This window comes from Atheta coriaria, unplaced genomic scaffold, assembly GCF_025399875.1.
Source record: "Atheta coriaria isolate IRGN ID8LTWV9N9 unplaced genomic scaffold, Caltech_Dcor_3.1 hic_scaffold_8_pilon, whole genome shotgun sequence".
In the NCBI taxonomy this organism is placed as follows: Eukaryota; Metazoa; Arthropoda; class Insecta; order Coleoptera; family Staphylinidae; genus Dalotia; species Dalotia coriaria.
Genome location: NW_027045450.1, coordinates 4,403,122 through 4,426,816, shown reverse-complemented (window position 1 = coordinate 4,426,816; position 23,695 = coordinate 4,403,122). Strand labels below are relative to the sequence as shown.

Below are 23,695 nucleotides of genomic sequence, written 5' to 3'. Positions count from 1 at the left end.
AACGAAAAAAATTAAGTGTTAAGGGTTGGGGGTTAAATGTTGCAGGTTGTAGGTTTGGAGTAAGACCAAGTCAAGCGCGTCTACTTGCAACCAATCGAGCTAGGGAGCTTAAAAAGTATTCGCAGGAAGGTGGGTTGCTTCAAGGGTGGCGGATGGCCAAGTGCCCGCCTAGATCAAATCTGATCACGTACGCGGACACCTAATCTCGGCACGTAATGAAAAATATGAGGTTCGTTAACGCCAACGCCAAGAAAACCAGCGTAAAGCCCTATTAGCACCAAGAACAGAAAAAAATAGTCTTCAAATTGACATCTAATAAAGTCCCATTAACTTAACCTTATTTAAAGGTAGAAATACGTTGAAAAAAATTAAGATGCATGATGGATTCAATTGTCTTTGTGGTCTTCTAAGTCTTTCCGAAAGGTAAAGGGCTTGAATCAGTCCCAGGGAGGTCAAAATCTGCATCCGATAATCTGCTTGCGGTGGCGTCGAAGGTTCGAACCACAATCTATACTCTCCTCAAGACAACTCAGGACGACTCCGACTGGAACAACACGCGCGGTGTTTTAAGAGGGGGTGGTTCACCCGGGCGGTGGGTGGGTGCTCCGGGGTTAAGATCTCCGATCTCGCGAACAAGGTGGATGCGATCATGCTAATGCTTTTACACCGGCACCGCAAACTCGCAAGACGTAGCAGCGTGCGGGGGGTGGTTGGAGGCGGCGGCTTTAATGCGGCTCAGCGTCGTCTTATGCCTAATATGCGAAAACACATTTGGCTAATTCCCGCGCGAAGAGTTCAAGCGCGCGACTGAATTAACCCACATGAGATCAGAAGAGAAAATCGATCCGTTGCCGACTTATATTTAAATACTATATGTGTGTGTATCTGGTTGCCTACGTTATTTATCTTTTTTAATTTTCAGAGAAAATCAGAGTTTTAATAGACTTAGACTTACTGGATGTTTGAATGCTTGGATGCTTGTGCCGTGGGGTTTGTTTCATAAGCCCGAAGCATATTTACTCGTTTTTCCAAACGATTCGGTCCGAAGACAATGCGCACGCTACTCGAGCTACTCGGTTGGCAACCAGTATTACACAGCACGCGAGCGCGCTTCGAGGGCGATCTCGCAATAATCCCGGTATAATGGCAGCGTAATTCTTTCGCGTCTCGCGCACCACGCGAAACGAAACGACGGATGCAACTCTTTTCCTGATCTCCCCCGCCCGACTTAATGTATTCCCGGCGCGATGCCGGCGCGCAATTGGAGCAACAAAAAACAATGCGATGCTTTTCTTTTCGGGGTCGGGTGGAAACAAAGACGTCGAGCAGAAAAGACGCAAAGCCGCGGCGGGGAAATTAAGACGCGATGGGTGGGCGTTATATTTTTAACCGTTTTAATGATGAGCATCGGGCGAGTCAGGCACAAAAGACGGCCGTAACAAGGATTCGGACGGGAAGAGTACTATGATTGAAGGATTATTATGTTGGACTGGTGGAAAACAGTTTAAATTCAAGAGAAAAGTTGTTTTCTGATGTTTTGCTAAATATTTTTGTTTTAAAAACTTATTTTTACGGCTAACTAATGAGTTTCATTTTTAAATTTAGACTTATTAAAATTGTTTAATTAAATATTGAATTATTAAGATACTTTCACGTATTTAAATTTTAATGTATGTATGTTCCCTTTTATCTCCCAAACGTGTTGATCGATTTTAATGAAATTCTCAGATATTCTTTAGATTATCCCAGCGAGTAATTAGATGAAGTTTAAAAGCCAAATTAAAACTTAAAAAGTGTAAAATTCGAGGTAAAAATTGATATGAAGATTTGATTAAAGTTATAGTTACATAATTCTAATCTAGATGGCATAAAATTGCTATAGAATTTTAAATGATTTAAAATCAGTAAGTTTTAACTAAATATTAGAAAAAATGTTGCATTTTGGTTTTTGGAGGTACGGGCTCTTATAAAATTATTTTTTATAGATTAGCAATGTATATTTGGAAAGTTTTAATAATTGCAATTAGTTTTACAAATAATAAAATTTATTAAAAAATATATTTACCAATTTTTCCAGTCTTTTGTCCCGTTCAGCTATAAATCTCGTCCTGTGGCCTAAGTCGCGCTGTCGCTTCGTTAAAGAAGGAAGAAGGCTTAAAAGTTAATGTGCGTTTTTGCGATGGGGGTGGACTACCCGCTCCGCGCTGAATTCATTCTGCTGGCTTGGAAGCGAAAACGAAAGATTAAAATGTCGTTTGCGTGCTCGCCGTCGCGTAATACCGACGCTTTAGTGCTTTCTGATATTCTTTGCGTAAATAACCATCTCGGGCGGGCCGAGGGCCGGGGATGAAAAGATGCGCGTCGCGAAGAATGCACGAATTTAAGAATGTAACGAGAAGAAGGAAAATATGATAGACGATTGAAGTCTTAGCGCGATTGTTATGCAAAACGGCGGTGAGGACTTTCGAGGACACACCTGAACGGTGGGTCTTTGAGGACGATGAGGGCAAATCATCCTTTGAATTAGAAAGATTTGCGGTTTGCTTTTGTTACGGGAAAAATGAATGATTACTGCTTTCTGCGCACTTTTAAAAACAAAAATTTGCAAGTTTCTTTTAGGTTTTTACTTTAATTAATATTACTTATTAATATTACTTTATTAATCTAGAAATAATTTTTACTTAAGCAAATTTAAGTAAAAAAAATGGACAAATTAAGTTTGTGAACAAAAATTTGCCTATGTTAAAATCGTAAATTTCAATTTGTTGGCTATTCTTTGTACTGCTGAGTACTTATATCGGAATTTTCTAAAATTAAACGATATTCAAACAAATTGTACAACATTTATAACATTTTTAACCAATTTTTTCTTATTGTTTTTAAATTAACACAAAAACACAAAATCATCAACTTTAGTTGAATGTTACAACGCGCCAGCTACGAATTTAATGAAATAATCATGCAATCGGAAATGTGGCACGAGTCTCGACTTTTGATCTTAATCTTCTATCTCTAAAGGCCATGCGAAATAATGACTAAAAAAATATTTGATTTTAATTCCTGCACTATTTCTGAAACGTTTTTGATAAAAATAAAATAAAATTAAATTAAGTATTATTAAACCGTTACTTGTCAATTTTATTCCTCCGGAGATGATTTATTGATGCTGCTTGTATATGTGTCGCGCTTGTACTTTTGATGATTTTGATGAATAGATGAAATGAACGCTCCACTTTGACTCGCCTGCTGGCAAACGAAAGCACTTATTGTGTTAGTCTCATTTCGAGTCGTCATTGTCGTTTTACGCGACGCATTATTTCTCCTGTCCGAAACTCCGACGCGATCTAGCTTCTATAGCTTTGCCTTAGACTTAGAATGTGCGCGTACTTTTGTGTGTGTTGAAAATGGCTCAAAATGGCACTGAGAAAATTAAAACGTCGACATCTGTGACAAATTTAAATGTGGAAGATAATATTTTATTAAATGAGGAAACTTCGTGTGGGATATGGTTTGTCAAGGGTAGTTTTCTGCAACGGTTTGCAAATAAAAAGGCGTATGTTTTTCTGTATGGGATTTTGGGGTGTTTGTTTTCGGCTACGTTTGCGTATCATAATGGGACGATAACTACGCTTGAGAAAAGGTTTAAAATTCCAAGCAGGAATTCAGGTATAATTTTTTAAATTAAGAAATTTTTACAAAAAAATAAAAAAATTAAAAATAAATAAAAATATCTTTCTAGGAATTATTACAATTGGTAATGACCTAAGCACAATGATAGTCTCCGTAGTAGTAAGTTACTACACAGAGCGTAAACATCGTCCTCGATGGATAGCACTAGGTTTGTATACGGTGGTCATCTATTGCCTCTTGACGGCATCACCTCATCTGCTCTACGGCGCTGGAGACGACGCATTGTACCTGACGAAGGAGTACGGCGCCGATTTCGACGAAGATTCCACATCTTTTTCATCCTTGCCTTCTTCTTCATCATTGCACTCGGCGTCTGTGGAGAGGCGCACGCTTTGTTTGCGCGACGCGAATGCCTCGCACGTTGAGTGTGAAGTCGAAGACGGAAATTACGCGCCGCAGGCGATCTTCTTCAGCGCACAATTTATTTCCGGTATTGGTGGGCCACTCTACTATACGTTGGGACTTGCCTATCTGGATGATAATGTCAAGAAGTCTAAGACGCCGGTTTTTGTCAGTAAGAAATACAAACAATCAAATAAATAGAGCTTTTTTTTTATTTTTTGCTTAAAAGAATGGTTTTGAAGCATTTTTCAACAAAAAAAACTTATGTTTTGGTCAGTTAATTAATTTTAGCTTATTTTTTTTGCAAAAATATAGCGAAAAAATAATAAAAAATGTTTTTTGCTTTTAAATTTAACGAAAAACCATTAAAAATGATAGGGTTATGCTTAAAAAACAAATAATTCGTCTATTAACAATAGTTTTATAATTTATAAATTTATTTCTGATACTTTTAGGTTATTCCTACTTTTTGCGAATGTTGGGTCCATGCATTGGCTACACTCTTGCATCCTTCTGTTTAAAAATCTACATCTCCCCTACGTTGACGCCAACAATCACAAATGATGACCCTCGATGGTTAGGCGCATGGTGGCTCGGCTGGATAATCCTTGCCACCCTTATTTTTATTTTCGGTTCTCTAGTTGCTCTCTTCCCGAAAACATTACCGCGTGCTGCGGCACGTAAACTACAACGACAAATCTCACACCAAGAGCACGTGGAAAATGAGTTGCCTACATCATTCAAAGGTAAAAATTATAACCTCATTTCTAATCTATAATTATACTTATTTAATATTTGCGTTACAGATATGGGAGTAACTTTTAAAAGAATAATATCCAATCCAATATTAATTACGAATAACCTAGCGGCCATTTTTTATTTTATTGGTTACATGCCCTACTGGATATTTTTGCCAAAATATATTGAAACACAATATAGACAATCATCGCCAGCGTCATCTTTGATTACTGGAACTGTTGGGTTAGTGTTTAGTGCGATAGGAGTTTTGTTATCTGGGATTATTATTTCGAAATTTAAACCGAAAGCAAGAAAATTAGCAGCTTGGAATGTGATTGTTGGAGTGATATCCATTGCAGGGATTTATTCCTATGCATTTTTGGGATGTGTGGAAAGTGATAACAGGGCACCTGTGGGACCAACAGGAGAGTAAGTATATAATTATTTAAATCTTTTAACGCAAAACTAAAAATTCAGTAGAAATTTGCTACTTTTCAACCTTTAAACATAAATAACTCAAGAACAAGTTTCGTTACAACAAAACTTTAAACGATATTTAATTTCTTATAGAATAAACCCGATATTACCATGCAACGCTGATTGCGGATGTGATTTCGACGTGAAATACAGCCCAGTTTGTTCTACAGACGGAAGCACCGGCTTCCTCTCAGCGTGTCATGCTGGGTGCACCCATCAAACAATGATCAACGGCACCAAACACTATACAGACTGTTCGTGCATACCCACATCTACCGAAGATTCTAACCAAACTCACCAAGATGGAGTGGCGAAGCAAGGAAATTGCGCTGTGGACTGCACATCAAAGTTTTATATCTTCCTCGTTGTTGTATGTTTGCTCAAGTTTTCGGGAGCTACAGGGAAGGCTTCAAATTATTTAGTTACAGTCAGGTATTGTTTTGTTATATATTTTGAGTTAAAGTTGATTATTAATAAATATTTTTGAGGTTAGAAGCGTTGAAGAGAAGGATAAAGCTGTTGCGATGGGTTTCAGTCTTACTATGATGAGTTTATGGGCTTTTGTACCATCACCAATATTATTTGGTATTATAATAGGTAAGAAATAGACTTAATTGACTTAAGTCAAGTTAACCTGCTTAGTTTAAGTCAATTAGTCTCAAATTAAGTGACTTTAACAAAATTTAAAAAAAAATGTTAAAAAATATATTATTTTTAGATAAAGCTTGTTTATTATGGGGTAGAACCTGCACCGGAAATGGTAATTGTTGGTTATATAATGGCGAAACTTTACGCCATACCATGAACTACACAGCAGCGGCATTCGTCGCAATTGGAACATTTTTCGATGTTGTGGTGTGGTATCTCGTCAAGGACCTGAAAATATTTGACGAAGAAATCACTGAACTTGAATATGTCAAAGATTTTATCAAACTGGAAGACGAAGTCAAAGACACCGACGTAAACCATTCAACGAAATAATTATATATAACATAACATTACAATAAATCCAAACAATTCATTAATTGTATTCATAAAAACATAAATAAAAATTATAACGTGCTATGTCCCGGCCTGACTATGTCATGCAAATATACAATGTGTTTGTGTGCATGTAGATGATGAGATGAATAATTTATAAGTTTGTTTCGCTGAAAGTACTCTTCCGTTGTAAGCATTTAGGCGATTCCTCATCATTAATTCGTGCTAATTCCAAATCAATATCAGTATCATTCATTCCTTCACTATCAGTGTATCCTGGTGCATCTTCTCGGCCATTTAATGATAAATCATCACAACTATTAAAATCATGATCAGAATTGACATTGTTTTGTTTCTGTAGTACTCGTTTTGTAACACGAGGCGTTGGTTCACTTGAGGTTAGGATTGGTTCCTGTACATTCCCATCAGGTGTTATCCTTGCAGCTGAAGCCAACACTTGATGCAAACTTTTCCTTAGTGATTCCTCATGATGTTCTGTTTTTCTTAATCTTTCTTCTTCTAAATCCTCTTCCTCTTCGGATCTAACACTACTAGATTCTGGAACGTGGGAGGTTCTATTTGATTCTGCAGGGGCGTGGCTTGAACCACTCTGTACCGGATACAAATTATTCAATTCAGTTGGTTCATCTTCATCTTCATCTTCCGAATCTTCTTCCTGTACAGCTTCAATTCTTCGCGGTATTCTCACACTAGGTGTGCCTAGATTCTGTGATCCTCGTCGTTTGTACATGTTGACTTGCCCCGCCCCTCGCAACATACACACCGCCATTATTATGCTTAACACCATAAATCCGATGGTTACCAGACTGATTGTCAAAGCAAAGTGTTTGGTAAAGATGAAGCATTCGTGATTGTATGATTTCTTACAGTGTGTTGATTTAATCAATTCGTAAATCATTTTAAACGGAAGATAAGGGAGAAGTTGAACACCTAGGAGGAGGAATGCAATACCAGATGATTTCAGTTGTTGGTGGCTTACTGTACGCAACGCAATCAATACATGGACAATGTAAGCGCTTACGATCAACCCAAAAGTGATTACAGAGTTTGCCTCCGCAAAAAATGCCACTACTTTGCATTTATCTTGATTACAAGAACCTGCTGAAGCCTTAAGAGATTTTTTACCACATTGGCAACCAAAATAACCCTAGAAATTTATAATATACTGAGTGTCACCAAAAATTAAAAAAAATAAATTTAGCTTACAGTTGAATTTTTTTCAGCGCATCCTGCGAAACATCCAGAATAATATGTTTTACCGTCCAGGCACACAGGATCAAAGACATCAATTTTACAGTTGCATTCATGATTGCATATGTCCTCAACTTCATTATATTTGAAAAGTGAAGTTTGGTCTTCACATTTTAAAAATGCATAGCTTGAGAAGAATCCTGTTATTGCTATGTAAGCAACAATTAACCAAACAACGTAGAATTTTGTGCTTGGCCGATGACGGAAGAATATCTGTGACATAACTAGGACTATGACACACATGAAGAGCAATGCGGAGACATTATAGAAACTAAAGTGGTAGTCAAAGTCATCAGCGAAGTTGACGAAGCGTGATCGGAAGAACTCTTCGCGCATTGCATTGAAATTCAAAATGGCGACGTGCATGAATGTGGCCGCCAGCGTATTAAATAGAACCAGATTAGAAGTGAAGAGGGAAGTTATACTTTCCCAGAAACCCAATACTTAAAAAATATTATTAAAAAATAAATAAATTACAGAAATACTAATTTAATCATGTTATCTGATACCTTTTGTTTCTTCTTGATTTTGTTGCTGTTGTGAGCGACCATTGTTGGTGCTTTGTCGATGTAGAAGAGTATTTACCCCTGCACGTACTAATACTCTATGAGGTACTTTTGAGAATAAGCTTATCAGGAAACCAAAGACGAAAATCAATGTCAAAGTCACCAACCAAGCTAAAATTAATAATATTTAAATATTGATCCATATTTTTCTGTTTATATAATACCAAATGAAAAAAATAGGTGTCGATTGAATGCAACAGGTATCAATGTCAAGTTAAGACCAATAAAACGTCCTATTTGAGCAGCTGCAACAACAAAACCTGGAAACAAACATACATTTTTTAATATCTCTGTAGATAAAGGATGTACTTTAAATTATACAGAGTGTCCCACTAATACAACTGAATCTTGTGTAATTATGCATGTTTGTATATCAGAAACACTCGGTATTTTAATTTCTTACAAATAAACGTTGGAGTTGTATACTTTTTGCATCCATCATCGATATAAGCAACACCGTGACTCACTATTGATACAAACGCAAGTCCATTTACCAATTGATAAGCTACCAATATCCCCAAAGCAATATAACTCTTTCCGTCATCGAAAATCTCCTCCAAAGGAATTAATTTTGAAGTTGAGATTTTGCATAATGTTTGATCTAAAACTATAAATTAAATATATTAGAAAAATGTTTTGAATTTATTATATTATTACCTGCGGAGGTATTCAAAGACGCGTATTGTGGATGATACAGTTCTGGAACTATAAGTATCCATCCTCCAACGGCGTGAATCATTGCTAATCCACCAATGTAAGATGGCCGATGAATGACACTACCGTAATGCGATAACACCAATGAAAATAAGCCGCCAAAAATTGGATTCAGGTAAACAACCCATTCTAAAATACAAAAATAATAAATTTATTTATTTAATATGTATTTTTATAGATTTTACCTGCGGTTACTTCCGATATGTGGTAGTTAAAGCGCCATAATTTCGCTGTGCCGACAAAATAGCTTGCTGCACATGCGTGTAATATTACCAAGGCGCTGAGTAAGCTCACAAACACTGTATTACGATTATACTTTTCCAGTTTGAGTTTCGTAGCTAGCCAGGGTAGTACATTGAGGCCACAATCGGGTGGTTCTGCGTGAATGTTGCCCACAGGGGCTGAAAATGCCCCTACGTCTGAAGGGGACCGAAATAGCTCGGTCGGATGCACCATTTTCTGTGATGAACTTGCTTGGCCAACATACGGGTGTAACCTGGCGAATTTTAGGTTGTGTAAAGGTGTAAACACACGAGATAAGATAATGTAGACATGATTAGATTAGAAGTTAGGAGAGTGTTATCATTTTTTAATTTTTTTTATTAGAGGTAAAATTTTTATTTTTTTTTAATTTTATTTTATGGCATGTTCATACAAATTAAGATCTGTCATAATAATCATATTTATGTAAAGACTTTCTTGGCGCGCCGCTTACAACTTGATAAATATTTTCCGTCTCCTCTTGACGTGTAGAAGGTAAATATACATGATCAAGATTTAATTCAAACGATTCATGGGTGTTTGCAGCTTTTGAGATATCTTCATTTTGTTTCAACCATCGCATCATACAAATAGTTGGAATAAGACTCAAAATAATAAACATGACTGTAGTAGCAATAATCCCGAAAGAAAAATATTCTGTGTATGTAAAGCACTGATTATCGAACCATTTGGCGCACAGTGACCACTTTATAAAATCGTAGATAAATTTAAACGGAAGATACGGAAAGAGCAGCACTCCCATAAAGAGAAAACTCACACCAGTCGCTCTCAACTGATAATTGTTCACTGTACGTAACACAATTAATATGTGAACAATAAAAGTGCTCACAATCAAAGAAAAAATAATCATCAAATTAAACTGCGCTGTGTTTGCAATTGTTTTGCAGGCTTCTTTGTAGCAGTAACCTGGGAAGGCCAAATCCGTGCTTGTTCCACATTGACAATTAAAAAATCCCTGGAAATATTAATAATTTTCATAAAATTTGCTATGTCTAATGAGAAGAACATTACTTACACTTGAATTTTTATTTGTGCATCCAGCAAAACACGCAGAATAATACGTATTTCCTCCAAGACATACCGGATCAAACTCAGTTTTACAACTACAGTTTTGGTTGCATTCTTTTATAACTGATTCATTTTCAGATAGAGTTGTTTCAGTGTTACACTGAAGAAACGCATAACTGATAATTATTGTCAGTATTATTGAGTATGCAGTAATTAACCAAATGACCAAGAATTTTGTAGTTGGAAGTTTGCATACGTAAATTTGTGACATAACGACGACAATGATAAATATTCCAAAAAGTATCCAAAGATTGAAACGGTTATTGTAGTTGTAATTGAAATCAAATGTGCCACTATTTAAAAAACGCGAGTCGAATAGATCCTTGCTTATTGTATTGAAGTTAACAATGCCTATATGCATAAATGTAGCGGATAAAATGTTTAAAAGTAGAAGTTTTGAAGTGAACAGGGAACGTATTCCACCGAAGAAACTAAAAACTGTAATAGTGAAAAATAAAGTTAAAACAAATAAAAATTAATGAGGGTAAACTTATTATTTACCTTTTAATTGTTCATAATTGTTGGTTTCATTCCCTGATGTACATTTTGTAGAGGAAATTGTTAATAAACCACAAATAAAAAATATTCCAGCCACTGGTGACAACCAAGCTAAAAATAAAGCCATAGTTATAAGAGAGTATTTATAATTTAACATAAAATGTTTTTTTTTTATTATCACATTTAAATAGCCAGTTTCTCCACGAATTTGAGACAAAACAAAGGTACTTTAAACACGGACGACCATAGCCGTGGCTAAAGTTCTTTAGTCACGGGTTTTAGTCACGAGGCTTGCGTCATGTGGCTAAACGTTGATAAACGCTTACTTTTCATCAATCTTGTTTAGCCACATGACACGTAATATATTTCTATATAAATAAAATGTTTACCCCAAGAAATAAATATTGACTTATTAATAAATATTGAAGCTGATAACATATTCAGTCCTATAAATCGTCCAATTTGAGTAGTACCAATCAACAAACCTGTAAAAATACTTTATAATATGCCATTTCATAAAAAACAAGTCTTAATATTACTCACATACATACACTGGAGTCAAATATGTTTTATAATCTAAATCTACAATTCCAAACGTAGCGACCGATACAAAAGCTATGCCATTAATCAACTGATAAATCACCAAAACGACAAAGTTATAATTCTCATCTTGTTTTGTGTTAGTAAATTCATTATTGTTACATAGCTCCAAAGTAGTCAAATTCGATACTTTATTTGAACCATTCAATTCTGGAATGATAAGTGACATACCACTAAGCGCGTATAGAATGATCAACACTATGAAGAAAGGTCGATGAATTAAATTTCGAAATTTTGATAATACTAATGCAAAGAGACCACCAGCAATTGGACTTAAGGAGATTATCCATTCTAAAATAATAATTTTTTACTTAAATCTGTATTTAAGTTTAAATTTGGGGCTTACCTGTGAATCCATCCGTGGTTTCATATTGCAATCGCCATATTTTACTCGTGGCTATGAAGTAGCTCGTTAAAAACGCGTGCAATGTGGCTAAACTGCATAGTAAAATCAATCGCAGATCATTATACAATTTAGCCATCTTGTTGCAAGCGGATTATGAGTAATAACTAATGGATCATTATACTGAATATTTTATTGAACTGTAGTCGGCGAATTCTTACTCAGACTGTAAACATACAGGATAAGATAAAATATGATAAGATTAGAAAGTATTTAATGCAGTTTATGTCAAATAATCATAATCTTTGGATGATGAAGGAATCTCATCTGAATTTTCTTCTGTTTCCATTATAACATTATACAAATCTTCTGTTTCTGTTGGTACATGTAAGCTTTCAAGTGTGGGTTCATATAAATAATCTTCTGATTGTATTTTTGATGTTTTTTCCATCTTCCGCACCCACCATAACATGCACATCGTTGGAATTATACTCAAAATCATGAATATGATAGTTGTAGTAATAATAACCGAAGTTAATTCTTCCGTGTATGCTACACATTCATTGCGAAACCATTCCATACAATGAGACCAATTTATCACTTCATAGATTAATTTGAACGGATGATATGGAAAGAGCAAGATTCCCAAAAGAAGAAATCCAATTCCAGATGCGCGTAAGTTATGGTGGCGTACTGTACGCATTGCAATTAGCACGTGGATCATGAAAGTGCATACAACCAGTGAGAAAATAATCACGAAACTAAATTGAGTAATTAATACATCTGTGAGGCATAGAGTTTCACTACAATAACCAAGAGTAGCATGGGCGTCGTTTGTTCCACATTGGCAATTATAATAACCCTATAAAAATAATAATAATACAAAATTTGATTTTAATTTAATAGAAAATTAGCTATCAAGAAGCTAAACTGGAGTTTTTGCCATGAGATTGAGTATACGTGATGCTTTTGCTTTTTTTTCTACTTCCATATTATTTTTACATTTAATCTTATCGCATTACATTTTATATGGTCTTGTACTGCACAGTAAGCAAATGCGCCGGCGCAGGCTCAACTCCGTGACTAAAGCCCGTAACTAAAGTATTTTAGTCACGACCTTGGGTGTCTGTATTTAAAGGACTACTTTTTGTGTCTCAAAACCTGGCGCTTCAAAGGTGGAAGTAAAAACGAATATTACTTACGGTTGAATTCTGCACTGTGCATCCAGCATAACATGCTGAATAATAGGTGTATCCGTCCAAGCATACTGGTTCAAAGTCAGGTTCACAACCACAGTTAAAATTGCATTCTTTCAGAGCAATATTGTTTTTGAAGAAGTTAGTTTCATCGTTGCAAGAAAAAAATTTATGATTCACAAAAAGTGCCAATATTGTTGCGTACGCCGCAATTAACCAGTAAACCAAAAATTTGGTACTGGGCAGTTTGCGGATGAAGATTTTAGACATGATGAGAATAATTATAGATACGACAACAAGAATCCAAAAATGCAGTACATTGGGGTGGTTGTTATCACTGTGGAGTTTTAGATAATATGAAATATTAATTTTCTCGCTCATTGCACTGTAGTTAACGACGGCAGTATACATAAATATTGCAGATAATGAGTTCAACAGGAAAAGCTTAGAGGTGAAGAGAGAATGCAGACCATCAAAGAAACTAAAAACTGAAACATTAAAACAGCTAGTATTAGTAATATTTAATGTAATAGTAGTGGTTTAAGATTTTGTGCATCCATGTATGCAACCCTGGCAAATTAGTGTATTGTTGGTTGCCTGATTAAACGTCAACAGTTTAATTCAATTTGAACATATTGTGTTGAAATATTTCTTACCTTTGGCTGGTTGCTGACTTATTGTTTGACTACTCCTTTTCTTTGTCATGTACTTGGGAAATATTATTATTAATAAGCCAATAATAAATATTCCTGTCATAGGTAACCCCCACGCTAAAAAATAAATCTAAGTAATCTTTTTTTGGTTTAATATTCTGAAAAATAAATACCAAATGAATAAAATATTTGTATATTAGGAGTCAATATTAGGTGAAGTCCTATAAAACGGCCAATTTGAGCAGTGAAAACCATGAAACCTAAAACTCATTATCTCAAAACACTCCTTGTTATATTTAAATCAAAAAATCACTTGCCAATATACAAAGGTGTCAAATATTTATTCTCATCCAGATGAACAATTCCAAGCGTTACTATCGACGTGAACGATATTCCATTAAAAAACTGATACATCACCATATTTGCAATATTATTACTTTCCACATCATTGTTATAATTAGAATCGCATAAAATTTGATTACGAGCGTTATGATTTAAATGCACATTATTTGCATGATTCAGATTTGGAGTAATGAGCAACAATCCAATTATAGCGTGAAAAATGGCAAATATTCCTATGTAGAAAGGTCGATGGTTCAAATTGACATAATGTGCCATCAGCAATGCTGAAACTCCACCCGCAATTGGACTTAAAGAGATTATCCATTCTATAAATACAGATTATAGAATATTAAGTTGTTTATCAATTATAATTTGTTGTCAAACTTTTGAGTGAGTTATCTTTTGAGTGTTGAAATTTATTATAAAATATTGACTTACCTGAAAATGCGTCTGGCATGCGATTATCTGCACTCCAGATTTTGGTAGCACCAACAAAGTAACTTGATACCCATGCATGCAGCGTGACTAAACTGCTGAGAAGAATTAGAAATACTAAGTTATTCTGATAATTGTAGAACTTTTGCGTGACCATCTTGGAAGATTGCGTTATTGCAAATACTTTAGTGCATTTTAATTGAATTTAAACTGCACTTTATTGAAACACTATTTGTAGCATACCCACTATCTTAAAGGAAATTGATAAGGTAATCACAGATTGGAATTGGTATCTTTTAATGTAGTATTATTAAGTAATTATAATGATATTAAATTAGTTAATTTAATCTATGTATTTCATTTTATTTTTACAGTCAAGGTCGTGGCTACTTTAGTCACGGAATACAGCTTGCGTCTGTGCATTTGCCTACAGTATAGCGCAAGACAACACTATTCATTTCAACGCTCTATTTTGAACCTTTAAAGGAAAGCAAGGATACCAAGGTTCCAAATAGGTATTTATATTATGTTATACGTCCTTTATCTCTTGTACTATTATACTCTCTTCAAGTATTTCAGCACCATATTATAGTCCAAGAAGTCTTTTTTACGATGCATTATATTCCAACTCACTAGCAAGAAGTCTTTTTTACGATGCATTATATTCCAACTCACTAGATCCTTTGGAAAAACCCTAAAATGCCTTTCAAAAGTAGACAATTTTATGAATATTTGAAAACATGATGTAGAAAACGCCCTGTATTTCCTGAATTATTATATTTTCTGCAAGTTACTCAACGTCATATTATAGTCCAAGAAATTCTTTTTATGATGCATTTTATTTCAACCCTCTAAACCCTTTAAAAGTGCCATAAAATGCTCTTCAAAAGTTGTTAATTTTATGAAAATTTGAAAACACAATGGGGAAAACGCCCTGTATCTCCTGAACTAATATACTTTCTTTAAGTTTCTTAGCGCCATATTATAGACCAAAAAACCCTTTTTACGAAGCATTTTATTTTAACCTCCTTGACCCTTTATAAGTGAAATAAAATTGCTTTCAAAAATGAGCAATTTTATGAAAATTTAAAAACATGTTGTGGAAAATGCCTTATATCTCCTGAACCAAATGACTTTCCTGAAGTTTCTCGCCTTCAAATTAAAGTTAGAGAGTTCATCTACACGCTGCATACTCTTTGAACCTTCTAACCCTTCCGGAAATGCCCTAAAATGAGGTTTAAAAATTGCCATTTTTGTCCAATAAATTTCATTTTTTGGTCGAAAAACCGTGTCAAAATCGTATTTAAAATTATTTTCTGTCGAACAACAGGGTCGAAATTATTTTTAAGAAATTATTTTCGATTGAACAACAGGGTCAAAATTATTTTTTAAAAATTATTTTTGGTCGAACAACAAGGTCGAACTTTTTTTAACAAAATTATTACCTGTCCAACAACAGGGTCGAACTTTTTTCTTAAATTTTTTCAAGTCGAAATCGTCGAACTGCCCCTTCACCATCAAAAAGTTTAATAGATTAAATGGCGATTATCTAAGAAACTAATAAAGCTAGGAAAAAAAATTTCATAATCTTGATCCTTAGAGAATTCTTAACAAGACTTCATAAGTTTTGTAAAACGACCAAATTTGAATAAAAAAATTAAAGAAAAGATTTTATTAAAAAAATGGCAAAAGATTTCTCTTTTTTATGTCGAATGCAGTTTTCATTACAAGTTGCAAATAGAGCCCAAACGGTTAGTGTTAGCAAAAATTGTTACTAAAGTAATCGATGTAGAATTTAATTTTCTTTCAGAATCCGAAAACAGAATCAAATTCCAAATTTTAATTTCGAACATAAAAAAGAGAAATCTTTTGCTTTTTTTATGACGAAATCATTTTTCAGCAAATACAGTTTATGTAATAATTGGAATTTTTGAATTATGTTTTCGAATTCTGAATGTAGATTAAATTCTGAATCGGAAATCAGTAACACAATTAACGATTAAGGCCCTATTGGCATGTAAAATCAAATTTTTGTATTAAAATTGCAAATAGGGCCTAAACGGTCAATGTTATATTCTGTTTTCGGATTCTGCAAGTTAATTTAAATTCTATATCGACTATTTAAGTAATTATTTACTTAAGATTATCCCTATATTCCCTATTAATCATAATAACTCATGGAAATCCAACAAAAATCTGGCGGAAATTGTCTATGTCCACTTTCTGCGTTCCTAATATCACGAACTGATGAGCAGCTCAATATTTCCTCGACAAAATTTTGTTGAAAAATCCGATGAAATTCATACACAAAATCTTTTGAATATTAGGATCGCAGAATGTGCGAGTAGGCTGCTGAATTAATAATGAAACTTATTGTAACACCCAGTGGGGGAGTAATTTATTTACTCATAAACAGATGGCAGCGGTGGCAATATTTAAATAAATTTTGATGCAATATATAAACTGAAAATTGATTTTAAATTAATAGTAGACTTATTTGTTATATATAATTTTTAATTGTGTATTTTTAGGCAACTGCCAAAGCATGGTTTATAACTGTGCATTCCTGCAATCGTGAAACACTTTAAAATCAATTTTTAATTTAATATTTACCATAATTTATTTAAATATTGACACCACTGCCATCTGTTTATGAGTAAATAAATTACGCCACCACTGGGTGTTACAATAAGTTTCATTATTAATTCAGCAGCCTACTCGCACATTCTGCGATCCTAATATTCAAAAGATTTTGTGTATGAATTTCATCGGATTTTTCAACAAAATTTTGTCGAGGAAATATTGAGCTGCTCATCAGTTCGTGATATTAGGAACGCAGAAAGTGGACATAGACAATTTCCGCCAGATTTTTGTTGGATTTCCATGAGTTATTATGATTAATAGGGAATATAGGGATAATCTTAAGTAAATAATTACTTAAATAGTCGATATAGAATTAAATTAGCTTGCAGAATCCGAAAACAGAATATAACATTGAGAGTTTAGGCCCTATTTGCAATTTTAATACAAAAATTTGATTTTACATGCCAATAGGGCCTTAATCGTTAATTGTGTTACTGATTTCCGATTCAGAATTTAATCTACATTCAGAATTCGTAAACATAATTCAAAAATTCCAATTACAGAAGGTGCATTTGGTGAAAAAAGATTTCGTCATAAAAAGGGCAAAAGATGTCTCTTTTTTATGTCGAATGGATACACGATATGTACCCTTTCGAAAGTGCCCTAAACTTTGATTTAAAAATAGTAATTTGTGTCCATTACATTATTTTTTTCGATCAAAAAGGCAGTCTTAAAATCGAAGTTAAATTTTTTTTTGATTGAACAGCAGGGTCGAAATTATTTTTTTTAATAATTTTTGGTCGAACAACAGGGTCAAACTTTTTTTAACAAAATTATTATATGTCCAACAACAGGGTCGGACTTTTTTCTTAAAATTTTTCCGGTCGAAACTGTCAAGTGACCCTCCACCAAGAAAAAATTTAAATGAGTTGATGCTAATTATCTCGAGAACTAAAAGGGCTAGAAGAATATAAACTTCATATTCTTGATCCTTGAAGGAGTCTCTACAAGATGGCATCTTTATTAAAAAACGATCAAAATGGCACAAAAAATTTTTGCAGAAAAGATTTTGTTATAAAAAAGGCAAAAGATTTCTCTTTTTTATGTCGAATGCAGTTTTCATTAAAATTTGCAAATAGGGCCTAAATGGTAAATGTTAACAAAAAAAGTTACTTAAATAATTGATGTAATTAAATTATCTACAAGAATCTGAAAACAAAATAAAAATAATCCAAGTTTTAATTTCTCCCTTTTTCTCACACACCCACGCTCGCACTCAGCTTATGTGAACGAAGAAGTGAATGTGTGTGTGTGTGCGTGCAAATTCGGGCCGAAAACCAATGGTAAAATCGGTTTGTGTTATTCGGATCCCAGAAAGTTGAGGAGGCTGAAAATTTTCGCGGGCATTTCGACGATTTGTGAATTGCACTTTCTCTCTCCTTTCTCTCTCTCGGCATGGGCGTGAATTTTACGTTCAATGTCGTATCAAAATCAAAGTGGATCGGGAAACACAAAAAAGGCATTTTTAAGGTTTCCCAAGCAGTAATCTCACAAATTTTGTATGAAAATTATACAGAATTTAAATATCTTTAATTTGGTGTATAAATAGTTGTCCTACGACATCGCATTCGCTCGCAAACCACCAAAAACTACAAAAATTAGTTAACCAAGGAACACAAAAAGCGCAGTTTTATTGGTTTTCCGTTGGCTAATCCAACATATTATATATGAATGTTAGGCAGAATTTAAATATATTTAATTTGGTGTAAAAATAGTTGTCCTACGACGTCGCATTCGCTCGCAAACCAAAAAAAACCTACAAAAATTAGTTAACCAAGGAACACAAAAAGGGCAGTTTTATAGGTTTCTTGTGGGTTAATCCAACATATTGTATATGAATATTAGGCAGAATTTAAATATCTTTAATTCGGTGCCAAATCATTGTCCTACGACATCGCATTTGCTTGAGAACCACCAAAAACTATAAAAATTAGCCAACCGAGAAACACAAAAAGGGCAATTTTATAAGTTTTCCAAGGGTTAATCCAATATATTATATTTAAATATTATGCAAAATTTAAATATCTTTAATTTGGTCTACGCCACTGACCTTTAGACAACGGCCCTAGCATGGTTTATATCCATGCATTTCTGCGATCACAAAAGGCGTGGCTAATGCTTGGATAGAAAACCGTATGGACATCCCCCTTGCATTAGTGGGTTTAAGTTCTGTTTCAGCGTTAGTTACTCAAGCTACCAGTACCATCTCGCCTACTGCACTTTCTGCAATCCTAATATTGAAAAGAATTTTGTGCCTAAATTTCATCGGCTTTCTCAACAAAATTTGGTCGAGGAAATACGAAAATTGAGCTGCTCATCAGTTGGTGATATTAAAAACGCAAAAAGTGGGCATAGACTCGCTCCAAAGTATTGCTAGATTTCCATGAGTGCGTTATGATTAATAGAGCCTATATAGTTAATAATTACCTTAATTGTCGATTTCATATTAAATTATTTATTAAAATCCGAAAATCCAAAATAGAATAGCATCGCAGCGTCTTTATCTACGGACTAATCTCTATCAGATAGGATAGTTAAAAGGGAAATCTGAGAGAATAAATTTTAAGTCTTAAGAAAAAATTGCCAAGGGGGGGTGCTTGATACTTTTTTTCGACGATTTTCAAAAATTCATATCTCTTAAACTAAAAGAGATAGCTACCAACGAATTGTTGATTATGAAAGATTGGAAGATTCTCTATCAGATAAAAATATAAAATAATTATATTTCTACAGTAAAAGGTCGAAAAACGCGACTAAAAGTGCTAAAAACTGACATTTTGCAATTTTTGCCCATTTTATTCAATCGCGAATATCTCGTAAACTAAAAGAGATAAATAGGATCTGATCGCAGCGTCTTAATCTACGGACTAATCTCTATCAGATAGGATAGTTAAAAGGAAAATCTGAGAGAATAAATTTTAAGTCTTAAAAAAAAAATTGCCAAGGGGGTGCTTGATACTTTTTTTCGACGATTTTCAAAAATTCATATCTCTTAAACTAAAAGAGATAGCTACCAACGAATTGTTAATTATGAAAGATTGGAAAATTGTCTATCAGATAAAAATATAAAATAACTATATTTCTAAGAGTAAAAGGTCGAAAAACGCGACTAAAAGTGCTAAAAACTGACATTTTGCAATTTTTGCCCATTTTATTCAATCGCGAATATCTCGTAAACTAAAAGAGATAAATAAGATCTGATCGCAGCGTCTTAATCTACGGACCAATCTCTATCAGATAGGATAGTTAAAACGGAAATCTGAGAGATAAATTTTAAGTCTTAAGAAAAATTGCCAAGGGGGTGCTTGATACTTTTTTTCGACGATTTTCAAAAATTCATATCTCTTAAACTAAAAGAGATAGCTACCAACGAATTGTTGATTATGAAAGATTGGACGATTCTCTATCAGATAAAAATATAAAATAACTATATTTCTAAGAGTAAAAGGTCGAAAACCGCGACTAAAAGTGCTAAAAACTGACATTTTGCAATTTTTGCCCATTTTATTCAATCGCGAATATCTCGTAAACTAAAAGAGATAAATAAGATCTGATCGCAGCGTCTTAATCTACGGACCAATCTCTATCAGATAGGATAGTTAAAAGGAAATCTGAGAGATAAAATTTTAAGTCTTAAGAAAAATTGCCAAGGGGGTGCTTGATACTTTTTTTCGACGATTTTCAAAAATTCATATCTCTTAAACTAAAAGAGATAGCTACCAACGAATTGTTGATTATGAAAGATTGGAAGATTCTCTATCAGATAAAAATATAAAATAACTATATTTCTAAGAGTAAAAGGTCGAAAAACGCGACTAAAAGTGCTAAAAACTGACAGTTTGCAATTTTTGCCCATTTTATTCAATCGCGAATATCTCGTAAACTAAAAGAGATAAATAGGATCTGATCGCAGCGTCTTAATCTACGGACTAATCTCTATCAGATAGGATAGTTAAAAGGAAAATCTGAGAGAATAAATTTTAAGTCTTAAGAAAAAATTGCCAAGGGGGGGTTGCTTGATACTTTTTTTCGACGATTTTCAAAAATTCATATCTCTTAAACTAAAAGAGATAGCTACCAACGAATTGTTGATTATGAAAGATTGGAAGATTCTCTATCAGATAAAAATATAAAATAACTATATTTCTAAGAGTAAAAGGTCGAAAAACGCGACTAAAAGTGCTAAAAACTGACATTTTGCAATTTTTGCCCATTTTATTCAATCGCGAATATCTCGTAAACTAAAAGAGATAAATAAGATCTGATCGCAGCGTCTTAATCTACGGACCAATCTCTATCAGATAGGATAGTTAAAAGGGAAATCTGAGAGATAAAATTTTAAGTCTTAAGAAAAAATTGCCAAGGGGGGGTGCTTGATACTTTTTTTCGACGATTTTCAAAAATTCATATCTCTTAAACTAAAAGAGATAGCTACCAACGAATTGTTGATTATGAAAGATTGGAAGATTCTCTATCAGATAAAAATATAAAATAACTATATTTCTAAGAGTAAAAGGTCGAAAAACGCGACTAAAAGTGCTAAAAACTGACATTTTGCAATTTTTGCCCATTTTATTCAATCGCGAATATCTCGTAAACTAAAAGAGATAAATAGGATCTGATCGCAGCGTCTTAATCTACGGACTAATCTCTATCAGATAGGATAGTTAAAAGGGAAATCTGAGAGAATAAATTTTAAGTCTTAAGAAAAAATTGCCAAGGGGGGGTGCTTGATACTTTTTTTCGACGATTTTCAAAAATTCATATCTCTTAAACTAAAAGAGATAGCTACCAACGAATTGTTGATTATGAAAGATTGGAAGATTCTCTATCAGATAAAAATATAAAATAACTATATTTCTAAGAGTAAAAGGTCGAAAAACGCGACTAAAAGTGCTAAAAAGTGACATTTTGCAATTTTTGCCCATTTTATTCAATCGCGAATATCTCGTAAACTAAAAGAGATAAATAAGATCTGATCGCAGCGTCTTAATCTACGGACCAATCTCTATCAGATAGGATAGTTAAACCCGAAATCTGAGAGATAAAATTTTAAGTCTTAAGAAAAAATTGCCAAGGGGGGGTGCTTGATACTTTTTTTCGACGATTTTCAAAAATTCATATCTCTTAAACTAAAAGAGATAGCTACCAACGAATTGTTGATTATGAAAGATTGGAAGATTCTCTATCAGATAAAAATATAAAATAACTATATTTCTAAGAGTAAAAGGTCGAAAAACGCGACTAAAAGTGCTAAAAACTGACATTTTGCAATTTTTGCCCATTTTATTCAATCGCGAATATCTCGTAAACTAAAAGAGATAAATAGGATCTGATCGCAGCGTCTTAATCTACGGACTAATCTCTATCAGATAGGATAGTTAAAAGGGAAATCTGAGAGAATAAATTTTAAGTCTTAAGAAAAAATTGCCAAGGGGGGGTGCTTGATACTTTTTTTCGACGATTTTCAAAAATTCATATCTCTTAAACTAAAAGAGATAGCTACCAACGAATTGTTGATTATGAAAGATTGGACGATTCTCTATCAGATAAAAATATAAAATAACTATATTTCTAAGAGTAAAAGGTCGAAAAACGCGACTAAAAGTGCTAAAAAGTGACATTTATCAATTTTTGCCCATTTTATTCAATCGCGAATATCTCGTAAACTAAAAGAGATAAATTGAATCGCATCGTAGCGTCTTAATCTACGGACCTTTCTCTATAAGATAGGCTAGTTAAAAGGAAAATCTGAGAGATGAAATTTTAATTCTTAAGAAAAAATTGCCAAGGGGGTTGTAAATTTTTTTCGAGGATTTTCAATAATTACTATCTATTAAACTAAAACCGATAGCAACCAACGAATTGCTGATTTTATATGATTATCTTTTGCCTTTTTTATGATGATATTTTTTATTTCAGCAAATTTAGGTTATGTACTTATTAGAATTTTTGAATTCAGTGTAGGTAAATTAAAGTAAATTAAATTCTGAGTCGGAATCTACTAACAGAATTATAGATTAAAGCCCTATTGGCATGAAAAAAACAATTTTTCTATTAAAATTGCCAATTCGACCTAAACGGTCAATGTTATATCCTGTTTTCGGATTCTGCAAGCTAATTAATTCTATATCGACTATTTAAGTAATTATTTGTCTAATGATCGCTATATTCCCTGTTAATCATAATAACTAATGGAAATCCAACAAAAATCTGGCGGGAATTATCTATGTCCACTTTCTGCGTTCCTAATATCACGAACTGATGAGCAGCTCAATTTTCGTATTTCCTCGAGCAAATTTTGTTGAGAAATCCGATGAAATTCATACACAAAATCTTTTGAATATTAGGATCGCAGAATGTGCGAGTAGGCTGCTGAATTAATAACGAAACTTATTGTAACACCCAGTGGCGACGTAATTTATTTACTCAGAAACAGATGGCAGTAGTGAAAATATTTAAATTAACTTTGGTGCAATATTAAATATAAAATTGGTTTTAAATTAATAGTGGACGTATTCGCTATACATATTGTATAATAAGTTATCTTTAGGCAACTGCCGTAGCATGGTTAATAACTGTGCATTCCTGCAATCGTGAAACACTTTAAAATCCATTTTTAATTTAATATTTACCATAATTTATTTAAATATTGACACCACTGCCATCTGTTTATGAATAAATAAATTACGCCGCCACTGGATGTTACAATAAGTTTCATCATTAATTCAGCAGCCTACTGCACTTTCTGCGATCCTAATATTCAAAAGATTTTGTGTATGAATTTCATCGGATTTCTCAACAAAATTTGGTCGAGGAAATACGAAAATTGAGCTGCTCATCAGTTCATGATAT

The 23,695-nt window shown here is 33.6% G+C and overlaps 3 protein-coding genes across 6 annotated transcripts; 1 reads left to right on the top strand and 2 right to left on the bottom strand.

Moving 5' to 3' along the window:
* Positions 1-3,285: 3,285 nt before the first annotated feature.
* Positions 3,286-6,312, top strand: LOC135797485 (solute carrier organic anion transporter family member 74D-like). The gene is made up of 7 exons (XM_065309861.1): positions 3,286-3,666; positions 3,740-4,204; positions 4,488-4,778; positions 4,839-5,199; positions 5,341-5,679; positions 5,741-5,844; positions 5,966-6,312. Exons 1-7 carry the CDS (start codon positions 3,405-3,407, stop codon positions 6,226-6,228), a joined length of 2,085 nt encoding a protein of 694 aa, XP_065165933.1. The 5' UTR covers positions 3,286-3,404; the 3' UTR covers positions 6,229-6,312.
* LOC135797484 (solute carrier organic anion transporter family member 1A2-like) lies at positions 6,209-9,282 on the bottom strand. 2 transcript variants are annotated; one of them, XM_065309859.1, is made up of 7 exons: positions 8,966-9,282; positions 8,724-8,909; positions 8,470-8,673; positions 8,231-8,326; positions 8,010-8,177; positions 7,456-7,943; positions 6,209-7,396 (listed from the first exon to the last, which is right to left on the bottom strand). In XM_065309859.1, the coding sequence occupies exons 1-7, from the start codon at positions 9,234-9,236 to the stop codon at positions 6,383-6,385; spliced, it is 2,427 nt and encodes an 808-aa protein (XP_065165931.1). In that variant the 5' UTR covers positions 9,237-9,282; the 3' UTR covers positions 6,209-6,382. The 2 variants fall into 2 exon arrangements, with proteins under 2 accessions (XP_065165931.1, XP_065165932.1); XM_065309860.1 differs by having other exon boundaries at positions 8,470-8,667.
* A 77-nt stretch (positions 9,283-9,359) lies between these two features.
* On the bottom strand, positions 9,360-14,381 carry LOC135797587 (solute carrier organic anion transporter family member 4C1-like). 3 transcript variants are annotated; one of them, XM_065310030.1, is made up of 11 exons: positions 14,201-14,381; positions 13,738-14,088; positions 13,594-13,680; positions 13,424-13,537; positions 12,774-13,255; positions 11,575-12,433; positions 11,172-11,519; positions 11,018-11,113; positions 10,632-10,739; positions 10,078-10,568; positions 9,360-10,017 (listed from the first exon to the last, which is right to left on the bottom strand). In XM_065310030.1, the coding sequence occupies exons 6-11, from the start codon at positions 11,708-11,710 to the stop codon at positions 9,439-9,441; spliced, it is 1,758 nt and encodes a 585-aa protein (XP_065166102.1). In that variant the 5' UTR covers positions 11,711-12,433; positions 12,774-13,255; positions 13,424-13,537; positions 13,594-13,680; positions 13,738-14,088; positions 14,201-14,381; the 3' UTR covers positions 9,360-9,438. The 3 variants fall into 3 exon arrangements, with proteins under 3 accessions (XP_065166102.1, XP_065166103.1, XP_065166101.1); XM_065310031.1 differs by lacking the exon at positions 9,360-10,017 and having other exon boundaries at positions 10,426-10,561; XM_065310029.1 differs by lacking the exons at positions 9,360-10,017; positions 10,078-10,568; positions 10,632-10,739; positions 11,018-11,113; positions 11,172-11,519 and having other exon boundaries at positions 11,829-12,433.
* Positions 14,382-23,695: the final 9,314 nt, after the last annotated feature.